We start from the raw sequence: 13,408 nt of genomic DNA, 5'->3' as shown, positions 1-13,408 counted from the left end.
GGAGATGGGAAGATGTGGCGAGTGGTGGGGTCACGTTGGAGGTGGCGAAAATGGCGGAGGATGATTTGTTGTATTTACCGGCTGGTGGGGTGAAAGGTGAGGACTAGGGGGACTCTGCCCTTGTTGCGAGTGCGGGGATGGGGAGAGAGAGCAGTGTTGCGTGGTATGGAAGAGACCCTGGTGCGAGCCTCATCTATGGTGGAGGAGGGGAATCCCCGTTCCCTGAAGAGCGAGGACATTTCCGATGCCCTGGTGTGGAACGTCTCATCCTGGGAGCAGATGCGGCGTAGGCGGAGGAATTGGGAGTAGGGGATGGAGTCCTTACAGGGGGCAGGGTGGGAAGACGTGTAGTCCAGATAGCCATGTGAGTCAGTGGGTTTGTAGTGTATGTCGGTCAGAAGTCTATCCCCTGCGATAACCATATAACAATTACAGCACGAAAACAGGCCATCTCGGCCCTACAAGTCCGTGCCGAACAATTATTTTCCCTTAGTCCCTCCTGCCTGCACTCATACCATAACCCTCCATTCCCTTCTCATCCATATGCGGATCCAATTTATTTTTAAATGATACCAACGAACCTGCCTCCACCACTTCCACTGGAAGCTCATTCCACACAGCTACCACTCTCTGAGTAAAGAAGTTCCCCCTCATGTTACCCCTAAACGTCTGTCCCTTAATTCTGAAGTCATGTCCTCTTGTTTGAATCTTCCCTATTCTCAAAGGGAAAAGCTTGTCCACATCAACTCTGTCTATCCCTCTCATCATTTTAAAGACCTCTATCAAGGACGACAGATGGCACAATGGGCTAAGTGTTCGGCTGGCGACCGGAAGGTAGCCGGTTCGAATCCCGCTTGGAGTGCATACTGTCGTTGTGTCCTTGGGCAAGACACTTCACCCACCTTTGCCTGTGTGTGAATGTGTGTGAATGTGTGTGAGTGATTGGTGGTGGTCGGAGAGGCCGTAGGCGCAGAATGGCAGCCACGCTTCCGTCAGTCTGCCCCAGGGCAGCTGTGGCTACAGAAGTAGCTTACCACCACCGAGTGTGACTGAGGAGTGAATGAATAATGCGATGTAAAGCGCCTTGAGTATTAGAAAGGCGCTATATAAATCCCATCCATTATTATCATTACCCCCTTAACCTTCTGCGCTCCAGAGAATAAAGACCTAGCTTATTCAACCTTTCTCTGTAACTTAATTGTTGAAACCCAGGCAACATTCTAGTAAACCAGGCAACATTCTAGGATGGAGATGGTGAGGTCAAGGAATGGTAGGGAAGTGTCGGAAATGGTCCAGGTGTATTTGAGTGCCTCAGGTGTATAGCTAATTGGTCAACGCAGGCAAATAGGTATCCAATCAGAGACCCAACAATGCTGATCAACCAATCAGAAATGTAATTGACATTCAATGGCCAATCAGACAGCAGGATGAGGTCAAATAGCCAATCAGAATGCCCAACGCCCAGCCCAAGGGTGATTGGTCCTCATTCACCAATCAGAAAGTGAATGGGCGCCCATTTTATCCAATAGGACGAGGAACAGACTGCCATTGGCCAATGGGAAAGAAAGTGTAGCTTCATTGGGCCAATAGATAATGCATGAAGCAATTTGCAAACATGAATCTTTCAAATGTTGGAGAATTTGCTAATTAATAATGTTTGGACCAAACACAGTTGCCTCATCCTCAGTGTTGAGCCCAGAGGATCCGCTGCTCCTGTTGCCCGGGGTGGGAACGTTTGTCCGGGCGAAGGGGAGGGATTAGCGGCCGGACCCGCAAGCGCCTGGTCCGCCCGCCTCAGCGCTCCGCCGGCGATGGAGATGCTGGCGAGCGCCGTCCGGGCGCTGAACCTCCTGCTGCGGCAGCGCCGGCTTCATGGGGCCCTGGCGGCCGTCAAGGGCTTCCGCAACGGGGTGGTGTGAGTGTGTTTCCCGCCGGCTGCGCGGCTCGGGGCGCGGAAAGGCCACTATAGTCTGGATTAATAGCGTGCTATGGAAGAGAATGGGGTTTATTACCTTGTTTAGTGCTTTATGGCGGGTAAAGGAACTAGTATCTGCATTAACAGTGCCCTTGTACTGTAGGGGAAAGGTCTAGAGTGGATTAGTAGCTTGCTGCAGAAGAGAAGGAGTTTATTACCTGGTTTAGTGCTTTGTGGAGGGTTAATCTGCATTACAGTGCTTTGTGCGGGCGGGGGGGTTATTACCTGGTTTAGTTCTTTATGGAGGGTAAAAGGTCTATTATCTGCATTAATAGTGCTCTTGTGGGGGAAAGAGATTCATAGTTTGAATAAAAAGTGTCCGTGGAAGAGAAGGGGGTTATTACCTGGATTAACAGTGTTTTGGATGGGGGTTAAAGAAGTTTAAATGCTGAATTAACCGTGCCCTGTGAGTGAGGGTGGGGGAAGAGGTTTATTACCTGGATTAAGTGCTTTAGGGGGAGGGGGGGTAAAGGGTCGATTATCTGCATTAGTGCCTTGTGTGGGGGGAGGAGCAGTTTATAGGTCAGTAGACCAAAGGGGACCCATTGGTTCCCGTCCCCTCAACGTGCGGTTGGGGGGAGCAGCCTGTAGCGTTACCATCCACACACTCACACACACTAACCACCCCACACACACACTAACCCCCCTCCCCCCCCCACACACACACTACCCCCCCCCACACACACACACTAACCCCCCCCCCCACACACACACACACACTAACCCCCCCCCTTGATATATTAATATTATTCATTCGCTCCTTTTACCCCATCCCCGTCCTATCCACTCTTGCATAGCCACCAACTCGCAGGCGTAACTAGAGAGGAAGAGGGCAGAGAGAGAGGGGGGGCAGAGACAGAGAGAAGGGGGGGAGAGTAATTACTACGTGGTGAAACCAAAATGTATAAAAATGGCTCTGACTAAAGAGATTTCTCATCTCCTTCCCAAAAGAATGTCTTTCAATTCTGAGGCTATGACCCTTAGTCCTAGAATCTCCCACTAGTGGAAACATCCTCTTCACATCCACTCTCTCCAAGCTTTTCACTATTCTGTACATTTCAATGAGGTCCACCCTCATTCTTCTAAACTCCAACGAATACAGGCCCAGTGCTGACAAACGCTCATCATATGTTAGCCTTCTCATTCCTGGGATCATTCTTGTAAATCTCCTGTGGACCCCCTCCAGAGCCAGCACATCCTTCCTCAGATATGGTGCCCAAAATTGCTCACGATACTCCAAATGCAGCCTCCACATCCATACTATCCAGGCCTTTCACTATTCGGTAAGTTTCAATTATGTCCTTGCACCTCTTTCTAAACTCCAGCGAGTACCAGTGCCGTCAAACATATGTTAACCCAATCATTCTTGGGATCATTCTCGCAAGCCTCCTCTGGACCCTCTCAAACGCCAGGTATGGCTATCCTTCATCAGATATGGTTCCCAAAACTGTTTACAACATCCCAAATGTGGTCATTCCAAAGGCCTCAGTATTACATCCCTGTTTTTGTATTCTAGCCCTCGAAATAAATGCTAGCATTGCAATGCCTTCCTTACTAAGCGACTTATTATTTTGGTTAACAGTACTCTGTGGAGGGAAAGTGGTTTATTGTTCGGATTAATGTTGCTTGTAATCTTGCGGGGGAAAGGGAGCAAGGGGCTTATTGCTTGGACTAAGTTTCCTGGTGGATGAGAGTTTATTCCCAGGGAGGGGATTGTCAAATCTGGTTTACTGTCATATGCACCAGTACGTGGGGAGGAATTTCAGGGACACCCAGGCAGCTGAAGGTGTGGCCACATTGTGGAAGTGATGGAAATCTAGAGTATATAGATATTGAAATGTATTGGCGAGCTGGAATAATTTGTGGCCATAGGGATGGATGAAATCAAAAAGAGACACAAAGTGCCGGAGCAAATCAGCAGGTCAGGCCACATCGCTGGAGAACGTGGATAGATGATGTTTCGGGTCAAGACCCCTACGCCAGACCAGAAGGATTTCAACCCAAAACCTCTGTCCCTGTCTTCCAGAGATGTTTGACTGACCCGTTGAGTTACTCCGACACTTTGTGTCCTTTTTCACCCAAAGACCAGGTTGCCTTGAGATCAGAGTTGGCTTTCGATAATGGATGCCTACTCTTGCATGTGACCTGAGAACTTTGTTAACCCAGTCTGTCAATCCAGCTAGTTGCCTCTGGAATTGTTAATGGAGTAGTGAGATGTTTTCTCCCAGCAGATTCTCACATGCAGGCTGATGTGTTATGTTGTTCTGCATTCACAGGCACTTTGGTATGTTCTGCATCTTTTGTTGGTGGAATAAGTGGTCACATAATGCATGGACTGTCTAGTTGATGTAGAGGGCTGTCTACAGCCATCAACTGGGGTGGTTTGAAGCCAGATACCTCTAGTGTGGGGTCAGAAATTACATTTTTATTCTCTGTATTGGTGTGTCGTTAGGAATAACAAATAATTAAATGCATTTGAAGTTAAGGCCTCTGAGATTTGACTGTCCTCAAGGTGGGATGCGATTTTCCTGAATATATTGGGTGAGAATCAAAAGCTTTTCCAACGAGCAGTGTCTGTAAATGTTCTGGGATGTGAGTTTTGCTGGGAATGTGCACTAAAGATCTCGGCAGCTTTCCGACACCTGTAGAGTTTTGTGTGCGATACTAATATATCTACATTTTTTATTTCAAGGTATGGAGCCAAAATTCGAGCCCCACATGCTCTTGTAATGACCTTGCTGTATAAAAAAGGAAGGTAAGAATGATGCATATTGAGTTTAAATGCTGACATTACAATTGCATTGTCCATTGTATACAAGGAGCACTGTTTCTAAGTAAAATTACCAGTGGTACTCTCATGCAGGTTTAATTTAGGTCCAATTTACGCCTCCAGAGCCTGTATTTTATCTTAGTCATAAAAACTCAATCTTCCTCTTCAGGTATTCAATCTTTCTTGTAATTACTCCCATACAAACGTGGAATATATCCTGTGCAAGCAGGGAGTAGTATGTAGATAATATGCACCCTCTTTGGTTTCCAACTGTACCTTGCACACTAGTATAGTGGAGTTGCTACTTTCTAGAGACTTTTCTCTCCATTTTAAAGAAAAGTTGGTTCATAACTGTGTGGTTGTGCGCGCAAAAGAGAATTCACCACATTGCCTTATCCTTCTGTAGTTTAGGAGCAGCAGTGGGCAGAGTGAAGGAAGGGTTTTAGCCGTAATCCTAATCTTTCTTCTCGTACATTCAGTCTACAAGACAAACTGAAGGCCATTGCACTCGCCACCTACACTCATTCCCGAAACCTGTCCCTCTTCGTCGTCACCTACAAGTGCCTGTTGGGAGCTCAGCGCTGGTGGCAGGGTAAGGAGGGACAGCTGCACTCATTCCTGGCGGCTTGTGTCGGCGGCTGGTTGGTGTTCGGAGACAACAACCACATCAACAGTCAGGTAATAAATTAGTTTAAAAATGGGTGCAAAGTTCTGGAGTAAATCAGCCGCCAGGCAGCATCTCTGGAGAACATGAATAGATGATGTTTTGGGTCTGGACCCTTCTTCAGACTGAAAAAGATCCCGACCTGAAAAGTCACCTATCCATGTTCTCCACATTTGTTGCCCGACCTCCTGATTTACTCCAGCACTTGGTGCCCTTTTGTGTATTAACCAGCATCAGCAGTTCTTTGTTTCTAAATAAAATAGTTTTCTGTTTTAGTGTCCATAGTAGCGGAAGGAGTGGCTGCAGTTAAATGTTTTTAGCACAGTGGTGTAGCTGGTGGAGCCACTGCCTCACAGTGCCAGAGAACCGGGTTCAATCCTGATTTCGAGTCCTGTCTGTGTGGAGTTTGTACGTTCTCCCTGTGACCATGCGGGTTTCCTCCTGGTGCTCCTGTTTCCTTCTACATCCCAAAGGCAGCACCTGTAGTCAGGATCGAACCCGGGTCTCCGGCACTGTAAGCAGCAAATCTACCACTGCACCACTGTGCCGCCCTAATTGGCCTCTGTAAATTGCCTGTAGTGAGTGGATGCGAAAGTGGGATAATATAGAACTGGTGTGAACAGTTGATCGATGGTCAGCATGGAATTGGTGGGCCGAAGGGCCTTTCAATCAATCACGCTGTGAAACTAGTGAGAGGAGCTGCCAGACCTTGTTTTATATCCGCATTATCTAGCTTCACCTGAAGATGGCGTTTTGAGCCACTGCTCGGCTGACTCGACCCAACACATCACTTAACCATGTTCTCCAGAGAACTGCAGATGCTGGTTTACAAAAGAGAACAGTGCTGGAGAAATCAGTGGGTCAGGCAGCATCTCTGTAGAACGTGGATAGTTGACGTTTCGGGTAAGGTCACGTGTTCGCTTTGATTGCAGTGGGTGGGGGGGTTAAAGCTGGAAGAGAGGGGGTGATAGGGGTAGGACAAAGCCTGGCAAGTGATGGGTGGGTACAGGTGAGGGGGGGAGGGAAGGAAGGTGAGGGGGGAGTTGATTGGCAGATGGGTGGACTAAGGCCGGAGTTGGGAAGACCACATGTTGTGGGATACAGAGAGAGGAGGTATGAAATGTAAAGACGAATAAAACCGTATTGTATTGGAAGGGGACAGGGGAAGGGGCAATAGTTGTTGTTTGATTAGTTAGTTATCTAAAGTGAGATAATTTGATGTTCACACCATTGGGTTGTCATCTACCCAACTATTAACTTTATTTTTAATCTATTATAGGGTTTCTGAAGCCACATAATGTGCTAAAGAAATGTAAAAGCTTAGGAAATAACTTAACTTAGCCTTCCTGGGAACATTCTTATTAGCCTTTCAGGTTATTTTGTCATGGGCCTTGTATGTTTAGAGATGTTAAAGTGTAACTGATGTTATTTTAAGAGTATATATTCCACTCAAATCACTTTATTGGTTGCCAAAATGGTGGCAAAATCCAAATTTACCTCACCACTTCCCCATGTCTGTCAATGGAGTAAGATGGCGCCTAAGCTAGGAGACACTCTGCATGCTGGTCCCAGAAGTGGATCTGCAGTCATTCATTATAATCTCTCCACTCTTTTAAACCTCTACTCCAACAGCACTAAAGGGTTGTTCCCATTATCCTGTATCCGTACACTGTGGACGGCTTGATTGTAGTCATTTATAGTCTTCTCACTGACTGCATAGCATGCAACAAAAAGCTTTTCACTGTACCTCGGTACACGTGACCTCTACTCCAACAGCACTAAAAACTTCAGTCTGAAGAAGGATCTCGATCCGAAACGTCACACATTCCTTCAATCCAGAGATGCTGCCTGTTCCGCTGAGTTACTCCAGCATTTTGTGTGAAGCACTAAAAACGTATTCATTTTATCATGTATCTGTGCACTCTGGATGGCACGATTGTAATTGTGTTTCGTATTCTCTCTGACCGGATAGCACACAACAATCTGCTCTTCACTGTACCCTGGTACACGTGACAATAAACTAAACTAAATATCATAGAAACATAGAAACATAGAAAATAGGTGCAGGAGTAGGCCATTCGGCCCTTCGAGCCTGCACCGCCATCCAATATGATCATGGCTGATCATCCAACTCAGTATCCTGTACCTGCCTTCTCTCCATACCCCCTGATCCCTTTAGCCACAAGGGCCACATCTAACTCCCTCTTAAATATAGCCAATGAACTGGCCTCAACTATCTTCTGCGGGAGATATCTGTCACTTAACACAAGAAAAAGAAGGGTCTCGATATGAAACATCGCCCATTCCTTCTCCCCAGAGATGCTGCCTGTCCTGCTGAGTTACTCCTGCATTTTGCGTCTATCTTCGGTGTAAAGCAGCATCTGCAGTTCCTTCCTACACATTTAACAAACACTTCTCACCTCTCTCCAATCTGTCTCCCAACAGATAAATATGTACCTGCTGTCTCGCGTCCTCTTTGGACTGTCCCGACTGGCCGTGGAGAAGGGCTACTTGCCGGCGACAAAGCGGGACCCATTCCCGCTGTTTGCTACCTTGGTGTGGGGTCTGGTCCTTTGGCTGTTTGAGTACCACCCACACACACTGCAACCGTCACTCCAGTCATCAATGACCTACCTCTATGACGACAGCAATGTTTGGCACGATCTCTCGGACTTTCTGGTTTACAACAAAAAGAGGACGTAAATGAGGAGATGAAAACCAAAGCAACTTCTCTCTGGCAGGATATTACGTTCAGATTAATGTTCATTTTCCTCTCTACTTGGAAGACCTTACTTACTAGGTGTTATTTTCCCAAGGGAGAATCAATCACAGCAGGGTACAAGGTATCACTGATCATGTAAGCAGTAGTTTAGTGCGTATTTGTACACGGGTTACTGTCCAAAGGGGAAAGAATAAGCACCGTGGACAATGTGTTTCCCTCGTTCTCTATTACACTGGAGTATTTGGGCATATTCTGACCAGTTTGCCATTGCCTGCAGCTGGAGGGGCTGAGGACCCTGGTGTATAGGACAGAACTTGTGTACGAGTGATTGCTGGTTGGCATGGTCTCGGTGGTCCGAAGGGCCTGTCTCCACACTCTAAACTAAACATCCCAACGTTTTCACTTAGTGCCCTGACTGATTCATGGCAATCGTGCCAAATACCTTCTGCACCATCCTGTCGACATGTGTTGACACTTCCAGCCAACCAGGTACTTGTTTGTACCCTGAGACCTTTCTGTTTTACACCATTCCCCAAGACCCTGCCAATCACTCTGTAAATATTACCCTGGTTTAAATGAGCAAAATGCAAAACTTTGCACTTGTCAGAGTTAAATTCCGTCTGCCATCCGTTGGCCCAATTTGCCAGTTGATCTAGATCCTGTTGTATTCTCAGATATTCTTCTCCACTGTCCACTTTACCACCAGATTTGGTGTAATCTCCAAATATGCTAAATTTTCACCAATTCACAATTCGGGCAGTACTGTGGTGCAGCGCTAGAGTTGCTGCTTTACACCGCCAGAGACCCGGGTTCGATCCTGACTGCGGGTGCTGTCATTACGGAGTTTGTACGTTCTCTGTGATGGCGTGGGTTTTCTCTGCGTGCTCCAGTTTCCTCCCACACTCTGAAGACGTGCAGGTTTGTAGGTTAATTGACCTCTAAATTGTTCCTAGTGTGTAGAATAGAACGAGGGGAAAAGTGGTTGCTGGTTGGCGCAGACTCGGTGGGCTGAAGGGCCCGTTTCCATGCTGTAAAGCCTCCAAACTAAATAATCCTTCACTATCACTCCCTGACTCCGACTAGCAAGCCAATGTTGTACCCATTTGGCTAATTAACACTGGATCCCATATGATCTAATCTTCTTGTCAAAGGCCTGCTGTAGTCCATTTGTTTTTAATTTAAATATTAAAACTGTTGATGGAAGATATTTAATGTAAAGAGCATTTACAGGTCACCGAGTGGCTTTTATATCTAATGTTGAACTGCAGAGTTAATTGTAACATTTAATACAAGATTATTATTTCAATAAAATGGGTTTGCAACATGTTTTATTTGTTTGATTAACGGATCAAAGTGGTTTGTGTTTCTAGACAGTGCATTTTATAGGCTGTGATTTTCAGATATGCAGGTCCTGTCTTTGGAGGATTGGGAGAGGGAAAGCGAAAAAGAGCAGGAAAAGTTTTTCTGTGAAGAACTAAATGTTATCCATGATATATAGGGACAGGAAAGGGTGGTGGGTGTATGGAACGAGCTGCCAGTTGAGGCAGTAACTATAACAGCATTTAAAAGACACTCGGGTACATGACCAGGAAATATTTAGAGGAATATGGGCCAAACGCGGGCAGGTGGGACTTGCGTTGATAGTACATCTTGGTCTGCATGGGAAAGTTGGGCCGAAGCGCCTGTTTCCACGCTGACCAGTGAGCACCCTTACACAAGTGTTTAAGAAGGAACTGCAGATGCTGGAAAATCGAAGGTACACAAAAATGCTGGAGAAACTCAGCGGGTGCAGCAGCATCTATGGAGCGAAGGAAATAGGCAACGTTTTGGGCCGAAACCCTTCTTCAGACCCTTACACTAGTTCTATCCTATGCACTAGGGGAAATTTACAGAAGCCAATTAACCTAAAAACCTGCACATCTTTGGAATGTGGGTGGAAACTGGAGCATTCCAGAAAAAAAAAAACATACATGGTCAGTGGGAGAACGTAGAAACTCCAAACAAACAGCACCCGTGGTCAGGATCGAACCAGGATCTCTGGCGCTGTGAGGCAGTGACTACCACTGCCCACCTTGGTATCGGTCGTGATTGGCTTTGGTCCTGTCTTGTGCTTCTGGCCATCTGAAAACACTCTGGAATCTCCAGGAACATACAATGTAGAAAGGTACAGCACAGGAACAGGCCTTATGGCCCACAATGTCTGTGCCATAGTAAGATTAACGTCCTCTGCACTACTCTAAACACCATGCCAAATCTTTAAGAAGGAACTGCAGATGCTGGAAAATCGAAGGTAGACAAAAATGCTGGAGAAACTTAGCGGGTGAGGCAACATCAAAATAAATATTTATTCCTTTGAGTACACCTGTTTTATCAATAATAACACTTGGAGAGTCTGACGAAGGGTCCCAACCTGAAACATTACCTGTCCACGTTTTTCAGAAATGCTGTGAACCAGTATCTGTAGTTCCTTGATTCTATATTAAAACTATTGACAATAAAACTATTGGGCGGCACAGCAGTAGAGTTGCTGCCTCACAGCACCAGAGACAAGGGTTCGATACACGTGCTGTATCCCTGAGACCATGTGGGATTTCTCCAGGTGCTCTGGTTTCCCCCCACACTCCAAAGACGTACAGGTTTGTAGGTTAATTGGCTTTGGTAAAATTGTAAATTGTCCCTAGTGTGTAGGATAGTGTTAGTGTGCGGGGTGATCGCTGGTCGGAGCGGACTCGGTGGATTAAAGGGCCTGTTTCCATGCTGTCTCTTTAAAGTAGAGTCTAAAGAGAAGGGATATGTTTGGTGAGTCAACTAATCAGGTGTTTGCTTTACCAATGGTGGGAAGGCCATGAAGATGGTTACATTGGAGAACCAATGATGAATGTGTGCGGCTGTAGACGGGACGGAAGGAATGCTTCCAGCCAGAGATGGTAACATTCTACTTCCTAACCTGTCCAAGCTTCGGAAGAGGAATGTTGACCAAGCTTGCCCTTTTACAAACATTTGAGCTATGGATGGCTGATGGGTGTGGTCAGGTTTAGACTTGGTTGTGACATACAGTATTATGGCTCAATTGCATACCTATCCGAATAGTAATGGTGGCGCAGCAGTAGAGTTGCTGCCTTACAGTGAATGCAGCGCTGGAGACCCGGGATCGATCCCGATTACGGGTGCTGTCTGTACGGAGTTTGTACGTTATCCCCGTGACCTGCGTGGGTTTTCTCTGAGATCTTCGGTTTCCTCCCACATTCCAAAGATGTACAGGTTTGTAAGTTAATTGGCTTGGTAAATGTAAAAATTGTCCCTAGTGGGTGTAGGATACTGTTAATGTGCGGGAATTGCTGTTCGGTGTGAACCCGGTGGGCCGAAGGGCCTGTTTCCGTGCTGTATCTCTACACTAAACTAAACTAAAAGTGAAAGCCCTGGATAGAGTGAACGTGGAGAGGGTGTTTCCACTAATGGGAGAGTCTAGGACCAGAGGACATAGCCTCAGAATAAAAGGACGTTATTTTAGGAAGGAATTGAGGAATTTCAGAGGGTGGTGAAGCTGTGGAATTCATTGCAACAGACAGCTGTGGAGGCCAAGTCAATAGATATTTTTAAGGCAGAGATAGATAGATTCCTGATTAATATGGGCATCAGGGGTTATGAGAAGGCAGGAGAATGTGGTTCGGAGGGAGAGATAGATCAGCCGTGATTGAATGGTGGAGTAGACTTGATGGGCCGAATGGCCTAATTCTTCTCCTATCACATATGAACATGAACTATCCTAAATGCGATCCCGCTGGCAGAACAGATTTGAAATCCTTTCCATCCAGTACTGCTCTTCATTGTATTCGAACCAAACTCTTCTAAAAGAAGCAATGTTGGGTTATTACTAGAGAACAGAAAGATGCAAATTATATTTGATCTCTTACCTAAGACCGTGAGATATAGAAGCAGAATTAGTCCATTCGGCCCATCGAGTCTGCCTCGCCATTCGATCAAGCTCATCTTTTTTTCCTCCACAACCCCATTCTCCTGCCTTCTCCCCATAACCTTTGACACCCATACCAACCAAGAATCTGTTAATCTCCGCCTTAAAAATAACCGATTTCCTGGCCTCCACAGCCGTCTATGGCAATGAATTCCACCGATTCACTAAAGAAAGTCCTCATCTCCTTTCTAAAGGTACATCCTTTTATTAGTCATAGTGTGGAAACAGGCTCTTTAGCTCAACTTGCTTGAACCTACCAACATGTCCTATCTACTCTACTCCCACCTGCCAGTGTTTTACCATATCCCTCTAAATCTATCCTATCCATGTACCTGTTTCTTAAACATTGCAATAGTACCTGCGTCAACTACCTCCTTTGGCATCTTGTTCCATACATCGACCATCCTTTCCTAAAAGTTACCCCTCGGGTTCATATTAAATCTTTCCCCCGCACACTTTAAACCTATGTCCTCTGGTTCTTGATTCCCATACTCTGCATTTACCTGATCTATTCCTCTCATGATTTTGTACATCTCTATAAGATCAACCCTCATCCTCCAGTGCTCCAAGGAATAGAGTTCCAGCCTGCTCAACCTCTCCTTATAGCTCAGTCCCTCGAGTCCTGGCAACAACTTCATAGCGTCTTTGCACCCTTTCCAGCTTGATATCTTTCCTATAAAAGGATGCCCAAACTGAACACGATGCAAAATGTGGTTTCACCAACATCTTATGTAACTGCAACATGATCTCCCAACTTCTATACTCAATCCAATCCCTGCCATCCTTGAAATACTGTAGCTTCAAGTTGCTGAAATGACCTATGCAACATTTCTCTTGCTAAGGTATGGGTGCAACTGCGCGCTAAACACCTTTTATGGGCTGTAACCACAGATGAAATTGCTGCTTTGCTGAGGGAAACAACTATTATCTTTTGAAAATAGGTTAATTGACTATTAAAATAGACTAATTGTTGATTAGTACAGATTAGTACTTCTTGTTTTGTACGGGTGTCCGGGGTAACGGCAGGAGAATGGAGTTGAGAGGGAGGGATTGATCATCCAAGATTTGAATGGCCAGAGTAGACGATGGGCCGAATGGCCCAATTCTGCTCCTATCATTTATGAACATGAAAATATGAAGTAAAATGACTAGAGCAGGGATCTTGCTGCCTGAACATGTCTCCTGAAGCGGATTGACATGGCAACTGTTCAGTAGGTAAAAATAACTTGTTTTATTGCAGATATTCCCCTCAGAATATTCAGCAATTCCCTTGTCATCGAGATACATGCTTTGCACTTTCCTCA

The 13,408-nt window shown here is 45.9% G+C and overlaps 1 protein-coding gene across 1 annotated transcript; it reads left to right on the top strand.

Moving 5' to 3' along the window:
* The first annotated feature begins 1,769 nt into the window (after nt 1-1,769).
* Nucleotides 1,770-9,457, top strand: pxmp4 (peroxisomal membrane protein 4). The gene is made up of 4 exons (XM_033041817.1): nt 1,770-1,915; nt 4,668-4,730; nt 5,225-5,423; nt 7,855-9,457. The coding sequence occupies exons 1-4, from the start codon at nt 1,812-1,814 to the stop codon at nt 8,110-8,112; spliced, it is 624 nt and encodes a 207-aa protein (XP_032897708.1). The 5' UTR covers nt 1,770-1,811; the 3' UTR covers nt 8,113-9,457.
* Nucleotides 9,458-13,408: the final 3,951 nt, after the last annotated feature.

Source organism: Amblyraja radiata, chromosome 23 (genome assembly GCF_010909765.2).
Source record: "Amblyraja radiata isolate CabotCenter1 chromosome 23, sAmbRad1.1.pri, whole genome shotgun sequence".
Taxonomy (NCBI): domain Eukaryota; kingdom Metazoa; phylum Chordata; class Chondrichthyes; order Rajiformes; family Rajidae; genus Amblyraja; species Amblyraja radiata.
The sequence above is the reverse complement of the archived record's forward strand: the minus strand, read 5'-3'. Positions and strand labels throughout refer to the sequence as shown.

Excerpts from the sequence above, each read along its gene's own strand:
- pxmp4 (XM_033041817.1), top strand. The coding sequence starts at position 1,812 with ATGGAGATGCTGGCGAGCGCCGTCCGGGCGCTGAACCTCCTGCTGCGG. Across the intron at positions 4,731-5,224 it reads TTGCTGTATAAAAAAGGAAG|TCTACAAGACAAACTGAAGG; the intron begins GTAAGAATGATG and ends TCGTACATTCAG. Across the intron at positions 5,424-7,854 it reads ACAACCACATCAACAGTCAG|ATAAATATGTACCTGCTGTC; the intron begins GTAATAAATTAG and ends GTCTCCCAACAG.